Source organism: Hyposmocoma kahamanoa, unplaced genomic scaffold, assembly GCF_003589595.1.
Source record: "Hyposmocoma kahamanoa isolate Upper Pololo Valley unplaced genomic scaffold, ASM358959v1 62, whole genome shotgun sequence".
NCBI lineage: Eukaryota > Metazoa > Arthropoda > Insecta > Lepidoptera > Cosmopterigidae > Hyposmocoma > Hyposmocoma kahamanoa.
In genome coordinates this window covers 230,803-258,402 of record NW_020653850.1, presented here as the reverse complement: position 1 = coordinate 258,402, position 27,600 = coordinate 230,803, and the positions used below count along the sequence as shown (strand labels likewise).

Genomic DNA, 27,600 nt, shown 5'->3' with positions numbered 1-27,600 from the left:
TCTCACTCAGCCAGTGATTCTACTCATAGAGTACAGCCTAGTCTACAGTACGCTGTATAAAACAATTTTGATACATTTGGCTGTTTCATTAAATTAGTTCGCCCCCGTGATTACGAATAGAACGCCATGTCTTTGGTTATTAGTTTTTTTATTGGTCATCCGTAATGGAGCGCATTACCCGCTTGTTCAGTAAAGTAGCTTTACAGTGTTCGCCAACATGCGGTAATATATATATATTTTTATAAAAGCTTACGAAAATGTAATGATAGATATCATTTGATGTGTTGGTACTGTTTATATGAGAAGTTAAAAAAAAAAAAAGCTGAACAAATCGACCCTATTAAAGCGAGATTACCGTGTACCGATGTGGCGCGGCCAGTATTACCACTGCGACTATGATTAAAAAAAAAAACTTGAATGAAGGTCCCGACCCGGCGCAACTAGAACAGAAAGGAATCGAATTGACTCTGACTCTGATTGAAATATTGGACGGTAGTGCGAGTGGCATCTCTGGTCTCACAGAGCCACTCACTCTGTGAGGTCCACTATTTCATTTTTTGCTGTATTTTGCTTATTGATTAAATTCGGAATGTTCGTGTTCCATGAATCATATCTTGTGTGATTGTATGTACAGTCTGAAAAGTACCCGATGAGATGTTTCAGCGTAATTTCGTAACAACATAAATTATACATACCATTTTTTTTTAAACATGTCACAATGGTTTAAAGTGGTATAGTTGAATATTTCCCACATTTTTTGGCATAACGTATCTAGCGGCAACGTAACGTAGTTAGTTCATGTACTGTACACCGCGCTCCGAAAAAACAGTAGGTACATGATTGTTATTCAACTCACGAATAATTTTTGAATTTAAATCCAGGTGCAGTCATGTACACAAGACACCTGACCCTCAAGGCGACTTTGTCGACCTTTTGGTTCTGAGCACAAAAATGTGGAGATAATTGTTAAACAAACTTAATCTTTAGCCTGTGAGCCGTAAAATTTATTTTGGTATGACTCCTGGTCGTTTCATTAGTGAATGACATTTTGAGAAAATGAGTTTTTAAGCCAATTTGATCTTTAACGTATGGTTCTTACTTAAATATAGAACACAAATTTCAACCAGCTTTAGTAAGGCCGTCGTGGCCAAGCGGTATAAGAATCGCTTTGCAAATTGAGGCAAGCATGGTTCAAGTCAAGCATGGTTCAAGTCAAGCATGGTTCACATTAAAAATATAAAATTATTTAGCTATGACTCTATAATATTGTATTTCTTTTTTGTTTTTGCCGTAAGGAAGATCTTATTAAATCTTGTTTATACAAAACAATAATTTCTAATTTTAATAATTCCGGTAAGTATATTAAAACAAGAAAGAAAACTTTGAAAGTCACTAAAACCTTGAAAGTTATTAAAACTGAATACACAAATAGGAACGAAACGTGGAACAATGCGTTATCACAGAAGACACGATCGTATGCAAACTGCAGAGCGATTGAGTGATTTGTTAATCTATAAAACTCACCCTACGCTTTGTTAATAATATCTACCCACCTTAGGCAATTTCTAGGGAACTAATATTGTGATTTGTCAACGTTAACATTAAAAAGTGAACGTTGAAACAAAATAGTGCTCGTGGAATCGAACCACGGGTATTGTAAGTGGCAGTCGATGCAACAAGCCGCTCGACTAGTTTACTTGGAAGTTAAACGACGAAATTTAGTATTGTATTTAAAGATATGTTGATCGTCTTCAAGCAACACTCCACTGTATAGTTTACACAATAAAGTTGAAATTGCTTTAATTTTTTCTTTGTTCGATACGTAAGATGGCTCTCAGAACCACAAGGTCGGTTTGGGCACGTTAGGGGGTCAGGTAACTCATGTGTATGACTGTACATTGAATTCAGAATAGCGTTTACCGAGTTTACATAATAATGCAAGCGCAATCAGCCCAACTACGTCATTTCAGTCACGTACGTGAGGCCATCGGCCATCGCATGGCCGCCATTTTCAGCCCTGTCCTACATAACTGGCCATGCCGGCCATTTGTCGTGATTATCAGTGGGCAGAGCAGAACGGGCTGCCGAATTTCATTATGCGTGTTGACTCCAGTGCGGCGGTTTTGTTTGAAGAGGGCGACATCCGATCCGCTAGCAGGTTTGCGTTAAAACGACGCCCGTGATGCAACTCGACAAATGTGCGCTAATTAGTATTTTATACGTGTCGTTTTATAGTTTCAACTACTGTAAAGTCGTAATTGTGGATAATAGATACTTTGTGTTTGTACAATTTGTCGGGAAACTATTAAGCACATGTATGAAACTGCAATTTTACGACTCAAACAAATTTATTCTTTAAATTTGTAATGACCGCCATTCAATTTTATTGCTGGAAATCCATTTGGCGGTAATGGAGACATTCGGTTTATGGGGTGGTTATTCCATAAAAGCTACTATTATTACGACAACATTAAACTGCTATGAGCTTCAACGGAGGCTGCACTTTGAATACTGCTCGTAACCCATTTTAGCCAACTTTGTTACGTCGCTTGCAACTTTCCACATTTCATCACTATAATACCTACTCGTAAGTATCTAGTCGACTGAAGATCTCGCAGATATTAAATTTACACCAATTTGGGCCATTTCTATTAACTACGTTTAGCGCTAAGGTACTGTTCCATTTGCACTATAAACAGTGAGCTTAATTGAAGAAATTGTGTGGCCGGGAGCTACACAGCGCGCCCACCACTGCTGCGCCACTGCTATTGTAGTAAGCGCTCCGCACAGATAATATAGATCATTATAACTTGCCCGCGAGCCTGTGCCAACCGGATTACCTCTCACTCAGTTCTCAATTTAAATAACGCCCGCTGATTGGCGTCATGTAACGAACTTCCGCCAATGGCGATAAAGCAACAATTAAGTGAGATAAGGTTGTCACACTCCCATTGTTAAATATTTTTTGCAATTTATTTTAAATTAACGCCGTCGACGCGACTAACGACGTCCGCACCAGCCCTGTTTGCTAACAATGGTATCTTGAAATTTAATAAAAACGAAAAAGAAAAGACTCGTTTGTTCGTTTAACCTTAAAACGATATAAATCACGAAAAAGGAGCCACGGCAAAGAGCGAACAATATTATGAAAACCCTCGTACCCTCGAAGGATATTATCCTTTGAACCATAAAATTACATAACTATGGCGTATTCGAAACGTTCTGTTATAGTACTCGCTTTGGTATTAAGATTTTTACCTTTTCTGTTGTTTGCACGTGAACGCGACACGACACAGGTAAAGCTTTTATGTCCTTTATGACGCCGCGACTTAGAATTGCTCGAGGATAGAAGGTTAACAAGATTCCTAATGCTCTTGACTGTTTTTTTAGAAATTGGGAATTGTTATATCAAAACATTAATTCTCTTGGTTTAATATTTTTTGTGCCCGTTGTCTTTTCTCCTTCTTCGTTTTCATATATGGAATAGACCCGATTAACTCGACAACCTACTTTTGTTTAATATCATTCAAAGCACTGAGTCATTCTTCGTCTTACTTAATAGAGTTTTTTCATTTTGATATTGAATTTAAACGATATCTTACGCAATGCCGCTTTATATCCCAGACCGCTCCAACGTATTGTGTGACGAGAAGTAGGTCGTTTCGTCGATCAGTGACAGTATCGCGACATTACCGTGACATCTCGACAAATGCGAAGCTCCCGGTTAATACACCCGATAGGGCTTGTATTATTTATTTGACGTCCCGTCGGAGCAACAGTTGCCTAGCAGGGAGCAACATTGTGTTCCGGCAAAGCAATACGACTTGTCTCCGAGAGGAAGTGGTGCGAAAGTTGTCTATGTAGAAGCAACTGTTGCACTTGAGTTTAACGCCATTGAACTGATGAAACTGCGTATATTATTGTATACAAAATTTTTAAGCTATTGTTACTAATATGTGCTTTGTTTATGAATAACAGATAAATGTATGTGTGTTGGTTGTATTATTTTTATTAATATTCACGTTCTATTTCGGCTTGAATAAAGTTCAAAAGTAAAAATCGCTAATTCTAGACTAGAATGGTGTTATTTGCTTAGCGATGGCAAGTGCTTGTGAAAACTGAGTAACAAGAGAAAACAAAAGGTAGTGCCACAACGCCTAGACAAGAAACTCTGGCAACTTGATGCTACGTGAAAAGTACTTAACTTTATATTTATATAAAGTCTTCATTGGAAACAGCGAATTCGAGGTCTTTTCGCCACCACTGTCGTACGTCGTAAGCCGTCTGCCATTCTTTGTAGCTCGTGGCCGAAGTAAATGACGTTACTCGATAAGACCTCGTTATGCTTATTACTCTACCTGACGCGCAAGATGGTGGTTGCGATTACGTTTACGATTACGTTTTTGTCTTAAATTATCTATGCTATTTCTAACGACGTACACATTAAATAAATGTACTATAATAATATATACATCACGCTTACGTTTACTATCTATCTTACTTACAAAGTAGGTATTTTTAAATTTTTTCTATGCACTTAAAAACACTTTACGTCTCTCTCTCTCTACTCTACTGCTCTAACTCTACAACTCTACGTCTTCAGCTCTGGTAGCCTAGTGGGAGACCTGTTGCTTCGCAATTGGCCGACGAACGGTTCTAATTTCGGCGGCGACATGTACCTATGCCTTTCATTTTTAAGTAGGTAATATATACGTTGAAGTAGATACACAACGTTGGAAATCGTGTGACGTCCCCAACCCGCATTAGACCATCGTCACGGACTGTGGCCTAAACCGTCTTGTTATAGAAGGCCCGGGTACCGAAGATGATCTTCAAAACTAATCGCTGTATACGTTTACTGTCTTAGTAATAATCACATACAATATTGTGTGACAAGTCGTAACTCCCCAATTTTACTATCGCAGGACTCATAAACGAAACCACTCGATGTAACTACCAATATCGCGCAGTATCGAACGAGGATTATTCAGTTTACGACGTCCATCGCTGGCTCTGTGACCCGATCCACAATTGTAAGCAATAAAACCTGTAAAATGGATCATGGACTACAATTTACGATATTGTGCGATACAATCTTACAATGTTGCGAAACTTAAACGGCAATGGTTTAATTATACTTCGGTGTATATTGTATACATAGAATGAAATGAAACGTGCAGTGATTTACATAATATTGTTACGCTCGTAGCTCGTTGCTACGACGCCACACTCACGCGCAGCCATTTATCTCTGTACTCTGCGTAATTAATTGCGTCTACGAGCGTAGTCTACGCACTAAGTCCCGAGTCGGCGACCGAGTAAAGAATGCAATTACTGTCGACTCATTTACATCAGTTATACTTTACAGGCGAGGGGGGGTAAGCGCGGAGCAAGGGAAGACGATGATGTTTCTTACTTTAATACTGAGCAAGATTGATGTGCGCTCAACACAAGATTTAATAATATACATCCGAATTTAATTGGTGAATATGGGCAGCGACGACTGGAGGCCACCGAAGACAATTTTAAGACATTCGTGGTTATTTATTCGGTAATATTTTAATTACTAATAATCACTGAATGAGACTCGCTAAAATGATTATCGTTTATTTTGTATGTCGTAGTGCCTGTTTTGCGTATGGCTTGAAATATTTATAAAAATGAAAAGAGACGGAACACTATTAAAAAATGTTCAGAAATGGAGCAATCTTATAAACGGTGACATCTTAGATTCCCTGATAATCCGCACGAAAACATAGATAATCTGATTTATAACCCCTCGAGTGAAGGGCGCGGGAGAAGAGGTCAGGCGCCACTTGTTGCGGCGCGGCAGGCGCCGGGCCGGCGACGGCGACGCCGCAGCGACGCCGTCACGTGATTAAGATTATCCCATGAATGCTTTGCCTTAACACTTTTCATATTTGCGTCTCATAAGCACTATTCTCTCAGCCTCTTACTTTACAATTGTGTGCGGCGCGAATGTCGCGTTCATAGGCGTCGTTTATGTTTTCTTCAATTCGTTCACATTATCATCAACCCATTATACAATACATACCACTACTGGGCACGGGACTGCTCCAAGGAGAGATTTTAAACTGTAGTCCGCCGCACTGCGCGCTGGTCCAACGCAGTTTAGAAACTTCACGTGAACGTTTCATCACGATTTTCTTTCGCCGTTAGCGAGCAGTATTGCTTCTAAATATTCACATTTACATTCAGTGGCAGTGGAGCTCCTTCTCAATTGTTCGTCCAGGGAAGTGCTGCCACCTTACCTATTTCTGCCGCCAAGCACTAATGTCAGCATTATTATGTTTCGATTTTGAATAGTAAGGGTGGTGGTGAAATTACAGACACATGGGACTTATCAACTTATGTCTCAGGGCATGGGGCACAGTGGCAATGCCCCTCAGATCTTTGCAAGTTAAAGCTCTGAGTGGCACTGCAACTGTTATGGACAGGCGTGTAGCTTACCATCATAACCATTGTTCGTCCCGTCACTTGATATTATAAAAAAAATCTAATGTAAATATCTTAGAAATTAAAGTCATAGGTACATGTCGACAACTGCCTCCGTGGCCGAACGGTTACCATGCCGGACTGCCAAGCAGAGGTCCCAGGTTCGATTCCCGGACCGGGAGAAATATTGTATGGCCTACAGTTATTTCTCTCGTGAGTTTGGGTGTAATTTGTGATTGTCTATGTGTGTGTCCATGGCACCCGCGACACAGGGTTTCCCTAGTACGGGGCTATGTTGAGTGTGTGCGTTATTATTATTATTATTATTATAGATGAGAATCAACTGTTTCGCGTAGCCACTGGGCTACCATCGTACCGTTTCTCGTTTTCCTCGATTATACTTCATTACATTTAATTTTTTACTTCAATATTGAAAATGGGCAACAGTGCGACATATCCTCCGCCCGATGATTGCCCTCAGTGATGATGACTCCCACCTCGCAATATATTACTGAATAGCTGTTGCACTATCTACTACTACCTGTGGGTAGTAAATTCTAACACAAAATGTGTAACAAAGAATAAATTTCCTCTACACTACCTATTTGTTTGTTTTTATATTACATTATATTTTACTGTGTAGAAATATTGTCGAGATATTTCTTGTTTCATGCCCAAGCAACATTTGTTTTTGTTGGATTTGTTCATAACAGTACGTTGAGTGGGTAATTGCCAATCGTGATGCGAGCATTAACAATTAATTACTATTACAATTACTAGTAAATACTTAATTGAAATGTGAATTTGTATTTGTTACAGAACGAGACAGAACCACCCCGGGGCTGTGGTGGATATTTGTGATAATCCCTTGGATGCTAGTAAGGTAAACACATTTTGTACTTATCGACTGTAACGACGTTACACCTATGATATGAACGTGGTATAACGCAATTTGCGGCCCTTACCATTCGCGTATTGTCTTGTAACGGGTCGCCATTACGGCCTGGACCACTTTCCCGGTGACCTCTCGGCCTCGAGCTGCTCACAAAATCGGTCACTTAGGTTTAGTACTCATACCGTTACTTATATGTGTTTTTCGATCAAATTTTTTCATCTTTTGCGGTCGGACAGAACCTATTGTTTTTTTATTCACGGAAGAATATGGTACAGAGTTCTGTTGCACCGGCGGAAGACTTGCCTTGGCACCTGATCATTCTCTGAAGACTAGAATTTTCTTGGAAACGTTTGTTACAAAGCTCTTCGCTTTTTCCAGCTACTGATAGCGTTCGAGACGGGCCTGGTAGTGGTATGGGACCTGCGCTCGCGCATGGCGGAGTGGCGCGGCGCGCTGGGCACGGGCGGGCCGGGCGAGGGCGTGCGCGCCGCCGCCTGGCAGCAGGACGGCAAGCTCATGACCGCGCACGCCGACGGCGCGCTGGCCACCTGGACCACGCGCAGCCCGCGCCCGACCTCGCTCTCTTACCCGCACGGTGGGCTGGTGTTCCGTTTAGCGTAGTACACGCCATAGCATGGAAACGGTTTGGTTAATTTGGTTTTTTCAATTCAATAATTTACATTGCCGTCTTCGTTTCAGCAAAAGCAAGCAAAGACGGCAAATTGGAGCCGTGCAAACCGATCCTCAGGCTCGAATGGAAAACGTCGAGAACGGGGTGAGTATACCGAGCGGTTACAAAAGTCCATTATATGCATTGTCCTATTAAAAGATAATACACAAGACGTTTCTGGGTTATATTACTTACTGTAAAAAGTCGAAAACCCGCGGCCGTAATTGTTTGGCGGTGGTGCCGTCATCGTGTCGTCGTCGCCGCTACATCCGCTAATGGGCAATTCGCCGTAATGCGGACTTCCACAAAACGATTTTACACAATGGCGGCAGGTCAAGCGCGAAGGTATAACATAATATAAAGAAACAGTACCTTTGTGTGAGCACAGGGAAACACTAACTTGGTACGTAGCGGACATTGTTCGGGTTCAAAAAGTCATCGTTAAGTCCTGCAAAATCTTGACCGCTTATACCCATGTAATTAACAGTTTTGGCTGATGTTCTACTATTTTTGTTCTTTTAGTGGATGTCCATATTTTTCTTCGCTGCCTCGCTAGCCTAACAAAACATTGTTTCTTTATTAAGCCCGTAAGTGTATGGCGGCTGCGTCAAATAATGTTGTTCGAAGATTAAGGCCTCAGGTTATCAACCGTGCAAATGCACCTTAATTTTATTCTTCTTTATCTAGGTCTCATTAAAAAGCAAAATAACCGGACGTAAAAAACTAAAACTTTCTAATATTTTAACATCTAGAATGCTATTTAATTTACTTAACGAATATCACTAGTTGGTTTAAGTATTACACCAATCGTGTAAAAAGTGTAACTACTTACGATCATTAATCACATACAATGTTATTTGTCTAAATAGCAAAAAAAAGAAATGCCTACTTACAACTTAAGTGTAATTCATACAAGTTTGGAATTCATTCATTCATTTTTTTTATCTTTATTTATTTAGGGGCTTTGATCGTTATTGATCATGTCAGCCCCGTTAGAAAAACGGTACATCAAGAAAATACTTAATAAAATGTAGACAGATAAATCAAAATACTACCTAACTAAACATACGACGAATCTCATAAATCGCTGTGCTTAAAAGCTGAATGTGTTCAATTCGATGGGCTTATTGAAAAGTCTTTAACAAAATACCTGTATTTTCAAGCCGATTATGAAAAAATTAACTCTGAAATTAGTAGTATTGATTGGACATTCTGTGATTCTGCCATTCCTCTGGATCAAGCAGTGGATTTTTCCTATAATAAATTATATGAAATAAGGGACAAATATATTATTAAAAAATCATTCAAACCCAGAACATATCCTCCTTGGTACTGTTTAGCTTTGATTAAGGTCCTCAAAGAAAAACATAAATATCATAAAAAATTTACAACTTATAATAATTTATCTGATTATCACTCATTTTCATTGTTAAGAGAGCGTGCGAAAACTATGGAACAAAAATGCTACTCATCCTACCTATCCAAGGTTCAATCGTCTATAGTTAAAAACTCAAAGTTTTTATGTCAAGAGTAAGTACAAATCTTCGTCCGTTCCTAATAACATGAAATATAACAATATAACTGTCACCACGGGTGAAGCAATTAGTAACCTTTTTGCCACTTATTTCCAGCAAATTTTTCCACTATGAGCATCAGTCCTCAGTCGAGGGGGAGTGGCTCTGTGTATGTGCCGGAATAACTTGTGGATTGTTCTGGGTGTAGTATATCCTCTATTGAAGTTTGTTCGGCTGAAGTTTTGAAATTACTGAAATCTCTCGGCTTATCCAAAGGTGAAGGATCAGATTCTGTGCCGGCTGTGCTTCTTGCAAACTGTGCTGAATCATTTGTAGTTCCTATCTGTATCCTATTCAAGCGGTCTATTAGAGAAGGCATCGTGCCTACGATGTGGAAGTCTGCATTCATTACTCCAGTACACAAAACAGGGGACTAGCATAATATTGAGAATCATAGACCCATATCAAAATTATGTCTAATTGCTAAAGTTTTTGAAAAATTAGTATATAAGCAAGTATACGCTGCTCTAAACACTTCTTTTAGTGAATGTCAGCATGGTTTTCTTCACAACCGTTCCACGACATCAGATTTAGTTGCGGCTGCTGATTTTATTTCGACTGGTATAGAGGACGGAACTCAGGTGAACGTTCTTATATACTGATTACAGTAAATGTTTTGATCGCATCGTCCACACAATCTTATTTGATAAGTTATCAAGGGATGGTGTCTACGGTGATCTACATACATGGTTCTCATCCTATATTGATAGGCGCAGTCAAGCAGTGGTTCTTTCCGGTTATAAATCTACTTGGAATTTTGTTCCCTCGGGCGTGCCACAAGGGTCTCTGTTGGGCCCATTATTGTTCATCATATTTATTAATGATATCCAACTTTGTTTTCATAACTCTGAAGTATTACTTTATGCTGATGATATGCAAATCCTCAAAAAAGTTGTGTCAAATCAAGACGTTCAGGCTCTACAGGATGATCTTGACCAGCTCGTAACTTATTGTCGAATTCATAAACTAGACTTAAATGTTTCGTAATATCTTAATCGTGTAAAAAAACCAATAACGGTGGAGAGTATAGTCTTCTAGGAAGTTATATGAATAGAGTGGACAGTGTTACGGATTTAGGCGAGTATTTTGATTCCCACTTGCTCTCCAATAAACATATTGAGAGTATAGTTGCAAAATGGGGTTCTTGATGCAGACGTGCAATGATTTTACCGACATAAAGCCTATTAAAATATTGTACTGTTCTCTTGTACGCAGTGTTCTCGAATATGCTTCTCAGGTGTGGAACCCTAGATACGAAGTTTACAAATCACGTATTGAAGCCACACAAAATAAGTTTTTGAGGTATTTAGATTATAAGACAAAACAGCGAACGGTAGGCTATGTGGAGCGTTGTAACGTTATCGTTTTGTACCTCTCGATTATAGGCGAAAAATTAATGACATTTGCTTCCTGTATAACATGACAAACAGTAAAACTGACTCGTCGGAACTACTGTCAAAATTATCCTTTAGGACTAACCAGCTGAGTCTCAGGCGTCGACCGGTGCTGTGTGTGCCCAGAGCGCAGACCAATTATAGGCAAAATTCATGTTTAATCCGAGCAATTAAGGATGTACAATCAATCGTCTATTGAAATAGATCTGTTCAGTACTAGTGTAGGCTTGATTTGACGAATGTTTACTAAGCAATATTTTACGTAATTATCTATCTCTCATTATTTTGTTTCCTGTCTTTAACATGTGCGTGTTGTTGGTTGGGCTATATAGAGTTTAATATTTTTCCTTTTTTTTTTCTTTTCTTTTTTTTCCCTGCATTGGTATAGAATAGTTTCATTTCATATAATATTATGTAGTTTACATTTTAATAATAATGTTTCAGTTTCTGCTAACTAAAAAATTAATAACTTATTTTTTGTGCTACTTGTGGAGATTTGTAATTAGCATTTTCACCTGTTACTCAACATTTATTTGTTGTTAAAAATTCGCTGTAAATCTTCCTAAAAATAAATAAATAAATATATACAAAACCTCCGCGGCACTAAATGTTGGTTCCGACAAAACAGATTGAAACCACCCAACATTAAATGTACGGAAACCAGTTTGTGCAAATTACCGCGCCCTGATAGTTTCCGTCCGAATACATTCCATGAGCAAATGATGGACGTCCTCTGAATTCCACACACTTGACTCATTCTCTTTTAAAATGACCGTCAAAAAATCAAGCAAATGTGGAGGCGTCTTTTTCTATCCGAACAACATCATGTTGTCTGTTGGGAATAAGGTGATATAAGTAAGTTTCAGGTGTGCATGCTACATCGTCGACCTCATCATCACTTTCCATCAGGTGAGATGGAGGTCAAATGCGCAGTTATTTTTTATAAAAAATATGTAAAAATTATCTAAATTTGATTTGCGGTGTGTCCTGTCTTCCAGGGAGAGCCTGGTGATATTCTCAGGAGGCTTACCGACAGACAAGGCGGGGCGCACACACAGCATCACAGTGCTCAACGGCAAGAGCACAACGGTGCTCGAAATGGAGCACGCTGTCGTCGACTTCGTCACACTCTGCGAAAGCCCGCACACAGCCGGTGCGTTACTTACACAGTCTTTAATTCAGCATTGTCGAAGCATTGTCTCGTCACTCGCGTTGGTGACAGTTTATCATAATACTTGTTTCCATTTCAACTCCGCCTTATTATGGCTAGTCATAAATTCTTACCAGAAATTTACCCCCAAATTCAAACGAAACATGTTTCTAAGTAAAATAAATGGACAGAGAAGAGATAAGAGAAATAAGTCGCCGACAGCGTAACGGGTGTAAAACTTTTTATGGAACGTCCCCTTTGACAAGGCATGAATTATTTACATCTCACTGTTTGTGATTTCAGATTACCAAGAGCCTTACGCGATAGTGGTGCTACTGCAGAACGACCTTGTGGTGATCGATCTGCTATCTCCGGGATACCCCTGCTTTGAGAACCCGTACCCTATGGACATACACGAGTCTCCTGTCACCTGCTGTTCATATTTCGCGGATTGCCCTTCAGACCTAGTAAGTAACGTTACTAGGAAGCTTTGGCGGTAGGCACATCAGTCGATCTTACCTCTCAGTGTCGTGGAGTTGTCCAGAAACTAGAAATTTCAATAAACTGGTCGACATAAACATAAAAATTATTGACTACACACACTTTATTGCGGACCGCTTTTCAGATCCCGGCGTTTTATTCGGTGGGGCGGCAAGGCAACAAGAAAGCGACAGGGTTCAGCGAGAAGTTGTGGCCCATCAACGGCGGCGAGTGGGCGCCCGCCTCTTGCTCTTACAGCGAGATCATTCTCACGGGGTAGCCGTCTCATTTATACCTATTTACAATCACCTACGGACTCGCGTAGGCCACGGCGCTAGGCCGACATAGTTCTCGAGAATCATTTATACGTTTCTGTTTCAGACACGCCGACGGGAGCGTAAAATTTTGGGACGCCAGTGCGGGGACCTTACAAATTTTATACAAATTAAAATGTTCTAAAGGTAAGAAGCACCACTTACTATCGCAATCGATAGCTTATCTCGTGGCGGTGTTATCTACAGGCGTCGGGGTCGCGGGCCGGGAGGGGACAGTTAGCTACTTTTGTCAGGGTTGAAAATCGATCCCGTCCGGTTGCAGTGTTCGAGCGGCGCGCGAGCGGCTCGACGGCGGGGTACGAAGAGGAGGCGCCGCTGGCCATCCAGCAGGTGGCGCTGTGCGCGGAATCGCGCCGCCTGGCCGTGGCGCTGCCGCACGGGCACGTCGTGCTGTTCAAGTTCCGCAAGGCGGAGACGCACGGCGAGACTTGCGTCGGTACCCCGCTCCCGCGCGACGCGCTCGGATCCGGCTCCCGGGCCGGCCCGGTTGACCCTTGTCCGCCCGCCAGGTGCTGGAGATCCCGACGATATCGGACGCGGCGGAGGAGGAGGCGTCGCCCGAGGCGGAGGCGGCGGGCGGCCGCTCGGCGTCGTTCTGCCGCGGCGCGGAGGCGGCGCTGCGCGTGCGCGGCCTGGCGGGCACGGGCGGCGTGCGGCGCGCGGCCGGCTTCCAGCCCGCGCTCGTGGCGCTGCAGCAGGGCCCGGCGCACCCCGTGGCCGCGCTCACCATCCACTCGTCGTACGGCCTGTGAGTGGCCGGCCCTCCCCGCCCCTCCCGCCCCTCCCGCCCCGCCCCGCCTGACGCGCCCTGTCCGCAGCATGGCGTGGGGCGGCGAGCGCGGCGTGGTGGTGGCCGACGTGTCGCGGCGCGCCGTGGTGGCGGCGCTGGCGCCCGCGGCGCTGTACCAGCCCGCCGAGCTGCGCGCTCGGCCCGCGCCCGCCGCCGGCGACCGCCAGCGCTCGCCCAGCCTCGACCAGGTAACCCGAGGGCGACGCTTCGCGGCCTTCTCCCGCGTTCTTTTTCCTTTGCCTTTTCTTTGATTCGGCTCTCAGTTGCTAGGTCCGAGACTCCGTTCCGACGCCCGCTCGGACGTCTCGCGGCCGCGCCCTCTTTTCGCCTTGACTGTTCACTTTTTTCTATTATTTTCAAAACTGTACGGCGCTAGCGCCGACCCCGGCTTGCCGCGTAGCGATACTCCAGCATGGCATCGTTAGACGTTCTTTATTCTCCGGCCCGCGCTCCCCGTTCTGAAGTCGAGTTTGCCGCGACACGAAATCGCACCCCGCCCGTAGACTCGGGCCGAGTCTAGATTTTAGTAGAAACCGTAATTTTACAAACAATTGAACCGTTCGAGTGTACGAACGCCGCTCGCTGCGAGTCGCTAGTATGAGTACATCACGTCTTGTAATAAACCTTATTCGACCTTCCTCCTATTATTCGGTAACTTGAAGTCGCCGATGGCCGAAACGGGCCCCTTTATCGTGCGAACCGGAGCTGGAGCGACGGCCGCGATGACGGCACTAAGGGGCCCGTTTCGTTCACGTTGCATTGCGCGTAGGCCACACGCAGCACACCATAGTCTCTTGCACAGAACACTCACGAATCAGTTTCAGTGCTCGCGTCACCTTTATGATGTTTTTCCCCTCCCGTGTCCCCTTAAGCTGGAGGACTGGTCGCGGCCGACGCCCGCCGCCAGTCCCGCCGACCTTGGAGCGGCCACCGCCAACTCCGACGAGCCTGCACCCACTCAAGACAAGCTCGAAAACCGTCGCAAATCCACCTCCTGGAAAACTTTTAATTTGAAACGACAGCTCTCTAAAGTTGACCTCAAATTCAAAGCTGCATTCACTGGGCCCGCCGAAACTAACGCAGAAGAAATCGCTGGCGAAAAACGAAATTCGCAGTTCTATTGTGAACCGAATGATAAAATCGACGCGGCGCCGGAGTCTAATACCGAGACGCCGGAAAGCGACGAAAACAAAACAGCGGGAGATGTGGAGGAGGTGAAAAGCGCTGACAAAAGTGAACTATCGTCACCTTTACGAGTATGCTCGGACGTGTTCGAAAGAATGCATAAGGAATTGCAGGAGAAAAGGTCCTTGGATGTATACGATAGAATGCATAAGGAACTACAGGAGAGATGGCAAGACAAAGAGAGAATCGAAGCGGGAATCTCGCCCGACATATCACCCTCTAGGTTAGAAGAAGAAAAAGTAGTGCGTCCAGACAATTTACCGCTATTTGAGGAGGACGGTCGGCCGGCGCGACCCCCCAGGCAGAAAGGAAAGACTAAGAAGGAGGAGGCGGAGAAAAGAGACCAAAGAGACCAAAGACTGTTATCGGTGCCGAACATAAAGTACAGCAAACGCGAGCAGGAGAGCGTGAAGGACCTGCGGCGCAAGCAGCACACGCCGCCGACGGGCTCATTCGCGGGGAACCTCATGCGCCGGTTCAGTAAGTATCCCGTCACGGCGCCATTCATCTCACCACATCAGACATCACTTACGCCGGGTCTCACGGTCGCTCCCTAGCACTTAGAATAATGCTGTAACATAGAGTAGTTATCAATTGTTCTCCGATTAATTGGAATGGTAATGGTTTGGCGATTTTTACAGTTTTACTACTAATACCGTAGCCCCTTTTTATAAATAGAAGTTTTTGGCTCGTTAGACGTGATGGTAGTTAGAATTTTATAATAACTAAACAATGTGATAAAAGCAAAGTTGAATTATTAAGACTAACATTATTAAGCTATCAATTATGATAAACGTTTTAACGCCGAGAGTGTACTAGATAATACTTTTTTGAAATGCTTTGAGCTTTTTGTGATATTTGGCTTTTTATGATATTTTTATTTATTTTTACTAAGTAATTATTAAATATAAAGAGTAGTACTTGTAAGTATGTACAGTATTCAACTATATACTATATGCGGCCTCCTGCTCCTGTACAAAATGCACTGTACGTGTGTGACGTAGGGTAGGCGCAGGCGTAGCCCTTGTCGCCTACTTCACTCATTTTTTGTTTTCTATTCCAAGGACAAGGACTCGTCAGACGAAGACTCTAACTGCCTTAAATATCTATTTGCTGATTTTTTCGGTAATTGAACAAATCATAATAGTTGTGATTGCAGCAAGTAATGACGTAGGTGATCTCTGTGTTGTCGATGTCCGTTTGAGACTGTATAATTGCTAATAGTAACAAGCTCAGTATTACAGTAGTAGTGATGGTTACGTAGACCACGCCTCAACTACGCTTGGTAACGTCATCAGATAGACCATCGCGAGCGCTACTGCCGCGCGCTCAACGCACGCACGTGCACCATTAAGATCATCACAATATTACGTGCGGACGTATGTTTGACTTATCCACTTTCCCCAGGAGAATTAGTTTCGAGACTTTGCAAGAGAAACGATCCCACAGATGAGGACAAACCGAAAGAGGAAGTGATAGAAGTGCCTAACAGAATAGGTATGGATAAACCACACGTAACAATACAAACACTCGACTAACAGAAGGAACTCAACCCAACACCGGGCAAAACATTTGCGACCCTAACGTCTACTAAATCGTCGCGCACGTGTTACTAATCAATCTGACAAGTTGGCACAGAGATCACACGATCAATCTAACTCAGTGTCCGGCGTAAATTTTGCTACTACTAGGGTCTTCGACGTGTACGCTTTGGTTTATAACATTCCTGTATTATTAATTTCGGTGATGGTACTTAGTCCAAGCCAACGATATAAACTCCTTTCCTAATATTTATCGGTATTCGATCACATATTTTATCATTTTTTATGATTTTAAAAATTTACAAAGAAATCGGGCTTAAAATCGACCCCTGGGGCACCTCTAAAAAGATAAATTATTGTTGACTGTCTATTCACAGTTACATTCACTACAGAAGGGTTTAAACGTCATAAAATTATACCTACGTACGTGACTTGGTTCTCGTCACAACTTGATCGATGTCAAATCAAAAAATGGTACGACCAACGCAGTCTAAGGCTTGCACGATTCTCTGTTCCCCTCGCGGAGCCCTAAACGCGTGGAGTTAATATCGTCGGCAGGACCGGTGGGGCGGTCGCTTCGGTAGGGGTGGGAGGGGTGGCAGGCGTGGGAGGCGTGGGAGGCGTGGACGGCGTGGAGTTGGTGGCGGACGCCGTGTGTGTGTTGTAGATGAACGGGCCGGGCGGCGGCGGCGGCGCGCCGGGCGGCGGTGGCGGCGCGGCGCAGGGGCCCGGCGCGGGCGCGGGGGCTGCGGGGGGGTGCGCGGCGGGCCGGGCCGTGCGCCGCTCGCGCTCGCAAGGTACCCGCAAACTGCACAAGTGCCTGTCCACTGCGTCCGACGTGTACGCCGCGCCCCCCGCCCCGCAGCATTCTCTGCTCACGACGCGACAGTATTGCAGTTTTGGTAGTACAGTCACCTTATACGAAGTCACACTCAGTCTCGTCTCTTTTCATTCCGAAACAGTCGCAATTTCTTCTCCTGTTTTGTTGACTTTTATTTTTGGTTTGTTCTTAAAGACCTGTTGCTCCGTCGTCATCGTGAGACGTCGCTTGGCCGCGCTTCAATACGAGCGAACGGGCGCGCAATACGTGTGCATCGTGTGCATTTTGAGCTTTTCTGAACTGATGATGTCTTAGTTTTGCGCTCGATCTATATATTATTGTGGCCGTTGCCTTTAGGCCACTGTCGTTATGTGAGTTTTAATTTCTAATCATAATCATGGCTTATAATGAACGCGCTCTAGGTCCAAGCGTTTAACGAAGGTCTGTTATTTTTATTTCTTCCTCTTTTCATTTCTTTTTTGTTTTACTTCACATAGACTCTTCCACATTAACTAAACTTCTACTTACCTACTTCTTCTTTCTTTCACTACTCAAACATTCTGCTCGTGGCAAAATCGAATATAGTTTGTTTTTATTATAATTGTCAGAAATGTTTTTATCAACAAAAAATGTTGTCAAACTATTTTATACGATTTTGTAAACGAGCGCTTCAACCTATTGGTCTGAGACTGCCAAAATTATTCACATAGAATATACTACATAAATTGGCAATAATAAATTGACTACATTGCTGGACATCGAATCATGATTCATTTCTGTTTTCCATTAACCCTTTTATCATTTATAAAAGCATGTATTCAGTTATTTGATTCTGTATATTCATTTGACGAATTTCCCATTTTCAGATCGGAATCATTTAATAGGTAATCATTGGAATATACCACGCCTTATTTATAATTGGTTAAATTTAATTTCTAGTTGTTCAGTCCTCGTAGTGTTTCTTTTGTTGTGACCTCATTACCAACTTCTAGAATGAGATTCCCATCTTTTGTATAGTGTATGCCCATGTCGCCTTGAGCGCCAACTGTTGCTGTTCGACTGTGAAGATGTGCAATCTGTCCAGTGCCGACTGCGCCACCCACCGTTCACGTACCACGAGTCACCACGGCTCAGCGCACAATACCAGCAATTCTAGTGCTAGCACTGAACGCTGTGTGGCGACATCGGCTTACTATAGTGTGTCCTGGAGATGATGCTTGTAACATATTGTGGTTTTATTTGTCGGTACAGAACCAACTATTCCGCAGTCTCTCGCATCTATGGAGTACTTACACATTATGCAACCCAATGGTATCCAAAACATTTGCATCAATTTTACTTTTTCCTTTTTATTTTTCTTTCAATTGTTATTTCGTTTTGTGTGGCTTCTTCACGGGCCCCGGCCCCTGTACGTACACATGTAGGTAGTGGTACATGCTAGACTGAAATTGTGGCTGTGACTGTCTTGTCATGTTCTCCTCTTACACACGACACTTGGATTGCACTCAATTTGGTTAACTAAACTGGCATGACTCTAGCGGTAACGTGAAAAGGTGACTTACTACTCAAAACTCTTATTTCGTAGTCTATCACTTATGTTACAACGAGCGGGATCGACTGTATGTTATGTGTGCATAATATGAGTGAGGCTTTCCATATTGTATCAGACACATGATCCGTATTATCATTTTCTATTCTTTGCTCTACATTTTGTTTATGAAAGTGGATAATTTGTTTATCACGAGCGATCACTTTACTCATTTCTTTGCCTTGGTCCACGACGCGACTAGTGGTGCGCGCTGACGTGCGTGTGCGCTCGCGGCGATGTCGTGACGCTAAATCACTCGCAGCTACATCACTCGATAATTTTATATTGTTCTCTCTGTAAGGCTGTTGAGTACATGATATTATTTTTCTTTTCTAGCTCGACCACAAAGCAAAAAGTTTATATGGCTCGTTTTTGGCTGCCTCTATATTCGGCTGTCATTATGTCTATGTATGCTTACGGTATCTCCTTACTTACGCACTAGTGCATGCGCTAAAATATTAGAATTGCACCGCTCCTAGAGTCACTTCGATAAATCAGTGTTGTTTAGTGCGTAGACTGTCTGTCCGTCCATACAACCGCTTTTTACTACTCATATGGAGTACGACTAATTGGGAGTAGGGCTTCCAGTAGACACTAGAATGACAATTTTCTAACGAGTTTGTGCTTCGTAGTGTTTGGGAATAGGCGAGCCCTCGGTCTTACGGCGAGGGGAGCCTCATGGCTTGTGGCTACGACCTGGTCATCATCATTTATCGCCATCCATCCCATCCTTTTCTTTACGCGTCCGTTACTGTTTATTTCCGAAATGTAAATGCTTCCAAGTCGCCGCCTCCATTAACTGAACGCTAATTTATGGATGTTGTTCTAAACTAACCTCTGACAATTAAGATGTACGATCGTAACGGAATGTGTGATCGGTGTTTTGACTACAACTGTGCAGGGGAGCCATTTTCTCACAGAATGCCAACACACTATCAACCATTACGTCAAGGTACCTAGCCATCTAACTAGCCCGAGTGTTGAAACAGAACTAAACCGAGTAGTGTAACGTTGTGTAAATAAGCTGAGATTGGACGGGCATGCAATCCGATTTCTTTTAAAGCATGACTCTTTTCCTTCCGACTGTTTTACATTCAAGCACAGTCTTAATCTCTGCACCGAACGGTGATTTCAGCTAATTTCACAACCGCACCGAGGCTATCCGTCAGCTACGCTAGTTCTAGTCTGCAACTATATTGTAGACTTTTAGAAAGCTGCTGGTCGATCAGGTTCACGCACTTCTCTATGATTTTTCATTACTGTCCATTTGTACGTTATGAAGAACCCGATCGGCCATGCAGCGCGCCGAGGGCTGCCAACCACGTTGTCGTGTGCGCGTGGTGGGCTGTCTTTGGCGGGATAATGTTGGTGCGGATGCAATAACTGGGTATTGTGTTGGCTACCGGCCGGATAGACAAGCTGGACAGCTCGTTCTCACGGTCGCGCTCCAGCTCCATGTCCAGTCTGGAGAACATCTCGCAGGAGGGCGTGCAGTGCCTCGCCTTTGCCGATAGCTACACCAAGAAGTCAGGTGAGTCTCATAATTCTTGTTTCTCTGAAATAAGGCAATTTCTCCCTAATTGGTAATTAATAATGGATAGACTTATTTCTCTTGAATATAATTGTGATGCACATGTAGACCCGACGACGTTGCTGCCGACGCTGTGGATCGGTACCACATTGGGCTCGGTGCTCACGATGATGATCAGCCTGCCCGAAGCCGACCTCAGGCACACGCAGCCCGTCGTTGTCTCTACGAGCGGTGAGCTTTTTCAGTCGCTTTGCCATTCATCAATCGATTTATTCATATAAATTGATAAGTACCATTTGGTTTTATTTAAGAGAGACGATTTTTATTTTTCCCGTATAGTTACACATTCTCTTATATTTTCTTAAACTATTGTCAGTGTAAGTTTTAATGTCTAAAGGTGCATTTCCACCGGTGGATGCAAAGAATTAAAATTTGTATGGCAAAATTTCAATTCTCCCTAGCGCATTTGCAGTGGAAATGGTCTGGATTGACGAGAATCGAAATATTTGTTGATGTAATATTGTACCATATTACTATCCACATAGAGTATTTATTAACTCTTCAACGAAACCACGATGTCTCGCTGTTTAAGCACCCTTAAAAGTTTTCAATTTCACTTTGCTATAAAATTGGCTAATATGTTTTCTGTTTGTTTCGCAGGTGGTCCTATATTTAGGTTAAAAGGTTCAATCCTTACAATGTCGTTTCTCGACTGCAATGGTGCTTTAATACCTTACTCGTACGAAAGTTGGAAGGATGATAGTAAAGACGTGAGTATTTATTTTCGAAATATCTACTGTCATCGTATAGGTACTCGTACACCTTATATACAATTACTACTTATTCTATGTATGAACTTCGCGTAATAAAACCATCGAAACATCGGATAGAACAACAAAAAAGTAACTGAAAGAGACAAAACTTCGCAGGTAAGAGAAAGGCGTGAACGGACGCCGACAAAACAATCGTCGTCGTCGTCGGGCAGTCGCATGTCGCCGACCCCGGCGGGTGAATCTCCGGCGCCAACGGGCGACCGACAGTTCGTCGTAATCGCGTCGGAGAAGCAGGCGCGCGTCGTCGCACTTCCCAGCCAAAACTGTGTTTATAGGCAGCAGATCGTCGACACGGATTTTGTCGTGAAAGCTGAAATCGTCAGTTTAAAAGGTGCATTTTCCCGTTACTTTTGCAGTTTCCATTATTTTCCTATATAATACACGTACAAACAAGTAAAATTTTGTGAGTAGGTAAAGATTGTTGAAAATAAACGAACGTACCGCTGCGCGGTTGCAGATAGTGTGTGTCTCGTCAATTACCTATCGACCGGCCATCTGGTAGCGTACAGCCTGCCCTCGCTGCGGCCGCTCGTCGACGTCGACTTCCTTCCCCTCTCCGAGCTCAGGTGAGGCCCTGGACCATCCATAACGTACGATACTGACTGACTAGCTCCCTCTTTGTTTCATCGCATTTCGCGATTCAGAACTCAAACAAAATCGTTTTTAAATATCAAGCTGCGGTGACGCAAGGAGGGAACAGTTGTGAGTTTGTGAGATTGAGCGGTTTGGTGCAGTGAATGTGTTGGTATCGAGTCCCGCGCGTCACGTCACATGTCTCGGCGCGTGTGTCGCGACACTCCACTGTTAGACGATCTTGCACCGGCCACGACCACGACTGCGGCACTAAATGATAAACGGCTTCTTTTGTTAGACGTTTTTAGCTACGATAGCTTCGCAATTTTATCAGCATGAGAATATAATATTTTATGAGCTGTAATATTTCAGCTAACGATTTGTCATTGTACGGTTTCGCATCCATCTACCATCACTTGCAGAGACCACGTTTACAATCATTGCTATTTTATCATTTGGAGCCGACGACAGACTTCCCTAAGCTACGTTCGATGTTAGTCCCTGCTTGTTTGGTGCAAGACGAGACGATCCTCGGCTAGAGTTACTCGTCGACTCGCCGCCTCGTCGCATTTTATTCCCAGAATCTGTTTTTAGCGTATTTGATATCGTATCGCCTTGCACCAAACAAGTAACGGTGTTCTCTTCTACGTGGAGATGTGAAGCACTCTGGTACTAGCGGCTACGCGCTACTTTCCAATCACAGAGTAGACAAAATGTTGCAAATCTGTCGAGCACCACCTGTGCTTCCGATATTTGGCACTCTTCATCTATTTTTTTCAGTTCAAATAGTAATCGGACATGCCACACAAACACACCCGGAACAGTCAATAGACAGAGAAATGAGAACACACCGTTCCTCCTACTTGTTATGTTTATGCTACTTTGGTGCAACAGAATGATCGTCATGTAAATACACTAACCTATGTACCGACCCACACCGTGTACCCACCACTGTTATGCCTGTGTTATGATCTAATGCTGTGATGATGTTGAGCCTAGCGTGCGCCCTGCATCGCCCCGATTCTCGAGTGCCCGCCTACCGCGGGTGGGGGCGCACTGGCCCCGCAGCGAGCCAGTGTGCGCTCCACCCCACTGACTGTTGTCTGTGTTCCTGGTAGCTTCCAGACACAGTCCAAACAGAGGGGTATCGTAGACCCAATGCTCTCCATATGGGGCCAACAACTGATAGTTAACGAGGATACGGACCAGTAAGTCGCGTTCATGATGACATGCGTTAGCCATGTACCGTCACCTGTACTGTTTGTGGAGCCTCACTCCGTCCGCTGCTGCGTTCCTATAGACATGTTTGTTCATGTTACGTTGACAGTTGCTTGGAAACCCCTCCCTTGTGATGAGGAACGTTTGGATCGGCCGGGGCAAATCATTCTATCCGCATCGTGCGCACAGTGTTCACATTAATAACGTATATATCTGACAATCACATTTGCATGATGGTTGATTAAATTTCTAAATTCTCATCAAATACATCGATTTTTTCTTCTAAGTAATCTGCACTGATGATTTGCCCCCTCCCGACCGCTGCTTGCAAATTTGCTTGAATAGAACCTACTATCCAACAAATACCTACTGCCAATACATATACGACACACTCACACTTGTACGACTGTCGACACGCCATCACACCCTCTCTGTCACATTACCCGACGTCTCCTCACCTATATTTACAATCTTTCTCTTTTCGATTATGGCTGCCACTTCTCGCTTCTCTTGTGTAATTCAAACGTCCCAGCATGAATATTTAGTTGTTGAATGTATTTATTTTGAATGCGATGTCTCGTGAGGCATATTCTCCTGTATTCCAAGCGGGTAGTCGCCGTGCTCATGTTAGAAGTCAAGCTTTGTAAGTAGAACCATTATTCCTATATAGACTTCAGCTTCGAGGAATTTGGAAACAGGTGAGACGTTTTACGTTCACAAGTGATAATTCGCTATAAATTGTCGCCTTGGCATTTTAAAGTTTGTAAATAACTTGTGTAAATATACACACGCGGTACCAGTACGCTGCTGTGATGTTTCTACTAAATAATACTGCTTACACAGGTACCATCTGAACAATAAATTCTGACCTCTGAATTGAAAATTTCAAATTTTATAAATAGAAAGCTTAACTGAAGATATTAGTTTGGCCTTAGAAAGTAATTCAGCAATCCTCAATTGATACACGATGACCATGATTTGATGGGGTTGGTGGTTTGTCTTGTACCGTCTCGTTGTGGGCTGGCGTTGACGCGGTGCGGGTGTTGCAGGATAGCGAAGACATTCTGCTTCAGCAACCGCGGCCACGGCCTCTACCTCGCCTCGCCCACCGAGATACAGAAGTTCACAATCGACGCTGAGTTCTGGTAAAATTATTTTTTGGTTTATGTTTGTATAAGCTTTCTTGTTTTACGTTCCGTAATCTTTGAACCTACTTTCGGTTTTGATTTGGATAGTGAAGTTATACCTATACCTAAGCGCACCACGTTGCCTTAAATGCGACACTTGACGACTGTCGTTGTCCTTGCAGCCAGCAGCTGAACGAGATGCTGGGCGAGCTGTTCCTGCCGCGCGACATGCCCGAGCCGCCGAAAGAGAGCTTCTTCCGCGGCCTCTTCGGAGGCGGCTCGCGCCCGTTCGACCGGGAAGAACTTTGTTAGTACCATTCATTGCTATTATTTAAACGAATTGGGTTATGTCACCACTAACATCTGAAATACAGTGTGGATATAATATTATACTTTCTCGGCTACTTGTTCTCGCGAAATTCAAGCCTTTCTCGTAACGTAAGTATGTAAGCGATATATTTTCTTTTGCATACAGTTGGCGAGAGCAGTGGCAAGCCCAGCCGCACGGTGGCGAAGCACATCCCCGGCCCCAATGAGAACCTGCAACAGCTTGGCGCACGCGCATCCACCGCCGCCTCAGAGGTTCATCGTTAATTTCCTTATCAAAGAACAATAAATACAGTAGAAGTGCTTAGTGGGACATCCGGTGTGGGAAATATACTGTCATTTATTTCTTTTTCATAATCTATGGCAGATTTCTTATCAATAATAATCATTCGTCATCGTTCAGCTATTAATCGCTAGATGGCAGCACATCAAAACGACGTAACTTGATATAATAGATATTGAACATTCAACGATATGCCAACACAGTAAAGTTTAAATTGTATTAACAGCGCACAATTTGTTACTTCTTTTTAAATTAGAAACTACGATCAATCAATATCAAGTTTTCAGCTCAATCGAGGCTTAAGGCACTTCCATTATTTTTTCTTCCGTGTTCCTGATCTGCCTCGAAAACGGAACTTTTTATAACGCGGTACTGAAAATAAACTCGCGTGGGTCGACGTCGGTTGCAGGTTTCGCGGGCCCACCAGCTGGTCCTGGAGCGCGGCGACAAGCTGTCGCAGCTGGAGGAGCGCACGGAGCGCATGTCCAACGAGGCAGCACAGTTCTCCACCTCTGCGCACCAGCTGATGCTCAAGTACAAGGACAAAAAATGGTACCAACTGTGAACTCTCGCGCCCCGACACCCGCAGCGGATCACATTCCACAGAGATGTGTTGAAGCATTTGTGATTGTTCTTATTTCGGCACTAGATGGCGGTGTAGATATATCGCCTTGGACTGTGACGCCGTCTAGTTTCGAAGTTTTTATACTGCTTGTTCTGTATGCGATAGTGTAATTCCGACTTTGCAATGTAAAATTTCCAGAAAATTGCTATCGCGTGACAACAATGTTAGGGTTCGGTCACGAAGTAATAATGTATATTTCCACTTCGTAACAAATTGTAGAAAGATCTTCAATGTATTGTCTCGAGACTCTGTAATGATTTTACTCGTGGAGGAATCTTCTCGGTGCGTGAGCTAGTGTGATAATAATGATCGTTCGAAGTAATTTTAGAATAGAGGCTCTCCTTCAATGTATTGCTGCGCCGGCGCGCCGTTGCGACAAGAGCGTGGCGGTACGGTGTCGCAGAGCGGCCGATCCTCGTCCCGCCGCGCGGATAGAGCTTAGCTACCTAGTAGAGATCTTATGAACCTTAACTTTAGACTCTTATTAGGCGTGTCTCGAAATTCAATGAACGCACAAAACGTAATCGATATCGCTCTCGGCCGTAGAGAGTGGGCCCCGATGGAAACACTAGTTCCGCTTCTCGAATACGCGCTCAATCGTTCAATTATTTCTGTGCCTCGGTATACATTACTTCCAAGGTAGCTAGTACCTATGTAAACGAAACTTTTACACGAGCTTCTCGTCAAAACGAATGTCGCCGTATGAGACGACGAGAGTATCTCGTATGATACAATAGATTCGTTTTTCAATAACTTGTATCGTTTCGCACTGGGAATATGCGGGTGGTCCGTTTCAACACAATAATCAATACCATATCCTGAAATCACAAACAATATTGATTAAAGCTTCGGTGTACGTTCTCTACCTCGTTACAGCAGGTAGAACAAAAAGGACATCATAAGACGGCCGGTATTCGAGTTGACTAGCAGTAGTAATTATTGAAACGGACGGCTTCACATAAATTCTCGAATTGTCCAAACACTGACGAGTCCTAGTCAATCTGCTGTACAGATACCAACAGATGCCACGGCCCTCGTGACCCTCCGGTGTGCGTAGCGCCACATTCATTCACGCGATGTGATAATTGTACATAGTCAAACATTATAAACTAATTTACTTAATTAAATCTTTTTATACATTATGCGATACTAGTGTGATGCTATCCCGTTCTCGTCTCCCGTTGGACCTATTCTGTTGTTGCGTTCACGCATACGCGTCGGTACGCATACGGGTCGATTGTTGCCCCGAGCGAAGCACTTACCCATGTACGTCGCATTCTGTTATTATTATCTAAAGTATAATTACGTTATAGTATACATTGATTGAGATTATTTACCGTTGCTACGTTACGACGATAAGATACAAGTAGCTGTAAATTTTATAGATATGATGAATTAACAAAATAATGAACTTTAATATTTAATAACAATAATGTTAGTCGATGACGTTGATCTGTATAAAGTGTTAAGTAAATAAAAAGATACTTATAAAGATTGGAAATTTAAGCATTGGATGACAATAATTTTTGTTACTTCTCATTGGCGATTTCCTTGACACTGCGATACGTGTTTTGTTTCTCTTCCGCCGCCCTCGGCCGCACGCAATGTCTATGTTAACTTGTCGTCACCTGCGTGCTGTGACCCTTCAACCTTCACTCCTTTGTTATTTCGTTCCTGTTTAGGTCAATTGTCTCGTATTTGATGTTTGGTGGTCATGGCCGCGACCTTATACAATGATAGCAATACTAAGCGAGTTGCCAGCTTAATATAAACCAGACCAATCAGTGTCGTGTCGGTGTTGCTAGCTAAAATAAATTAAATAGAAGCGATAACTATTCTATATAAACTTATGACTAATTGCACTTGTGTATAATGCTGGTTTAGAAATAGGTGCGCACGCGTGCTCGCATTCCGCTTTTTATAATCTGATGTCCTCTAGATGTGGGTGCGTACTTCCTTCGAATGTTTAATGCCCGACAGTGGAAAGTGTGTGACACGTAGGAATGTAAAAATGAGATAATAGGACTTCCGTTGTGTGGTCCGTGCAGTTAGACTGGTCAAGATAAAGTTTAGAATATAAAGCGCTGGTATTGCGGGCGATTATTGTGTAATACTTGTCGGGAGCGAGTGCGCGCGCGTTTAGAACTAAGTACTGTAGTGTTTAGGTATCTGTGTATCGCATGGCAATAAGCGTTTCTCGTCACG

At 43.3% G+C, this 27,600-nt stretch overlaps 1 protein-coding gene across 1 annotated transcript in view; it reads left to right on the top strand.

The window, feature by feature from the left end:
* The window catches only part of LOC113229846 (syntaxin-binding protein 5), a 352,330-nt gene extending 325,753 nt beyond the window's left edge, over positions 1-26,577 (top strand). The window contains exons 5-26 of the mRNA XM_026463529.1: positions 7,276-7,339; positions 7,730-7,946; positions 8,051-8,126; positions 11,988-12,142; positions 12,443-12,606; positions 12,765-12,895; positions 13,001-13,080; positions 13,217-13,386; positions 13,464-13,702; positions 13,773-13,932; positions 14,617-15,413; positions 16,422-16,426; positions 20,293-20,409; positions 20,518-20,640; positions 21,070-21,179; positions 21,339-21,573; positions 21,700-21,808; positions 22,934-23,023; positions 24,083-24,178; positions 24,343-24,467; positions 24,636-24,742; positions 25,180-26,577. Of these exons, the coding sequence (XP_026319314.1) occupies positions 7,276-7,339; positions 7,730-7,946; positions 8,051-8,126; positions 11,988-12,142; positions 12,443-12,606; positions 12,765-12,895; positions 13,001-13,080; positions 13,217-13,386; positions 13,464-13,702; positions 13,773-13,932; positions 14,617-15,413; positions 16,422-16,426; positions 20,293-20,409; positions 20,518-20,640; positions 21,070-21,179; positions 21,339-21,573; positions 21,700-21,808; positions 22,934-23,023; positions 24,083-24,178; positions 24,343-24,467; positions 24,636-24,742; positions 25,180-25,335 (3,526 nt within the window). The 3' untranslated portion in view covers positions 25,336-26,577. The remainder of the gene's footprint in view (positions 1-7,275; positions 7,340-7,729; positions 7,947-8,050; positions 8,127-11,987; positions 12,143-12,442; positions 12,607-12,764; positions 12,896-13,000; positions 13,081-13,216; positions 13,387-13,463; positions 13,703-13,772; positions 13,933-14,616; positions 15,414-16,421; positions 16,427-20,292; positions 20,410-20,517; positions 20,641-21,069; positions 21,180-21,338; positions 21,574-21,699; positions 21,809-22,933; positions 23,024-24,082; positions 24,179-24,342; positions 24,468-24,635; positions 24,743-25,179) is intronic.
* The last annotated feature ends 1,023 nt before the right edge of the window (positions 26,578-27,600 follow it).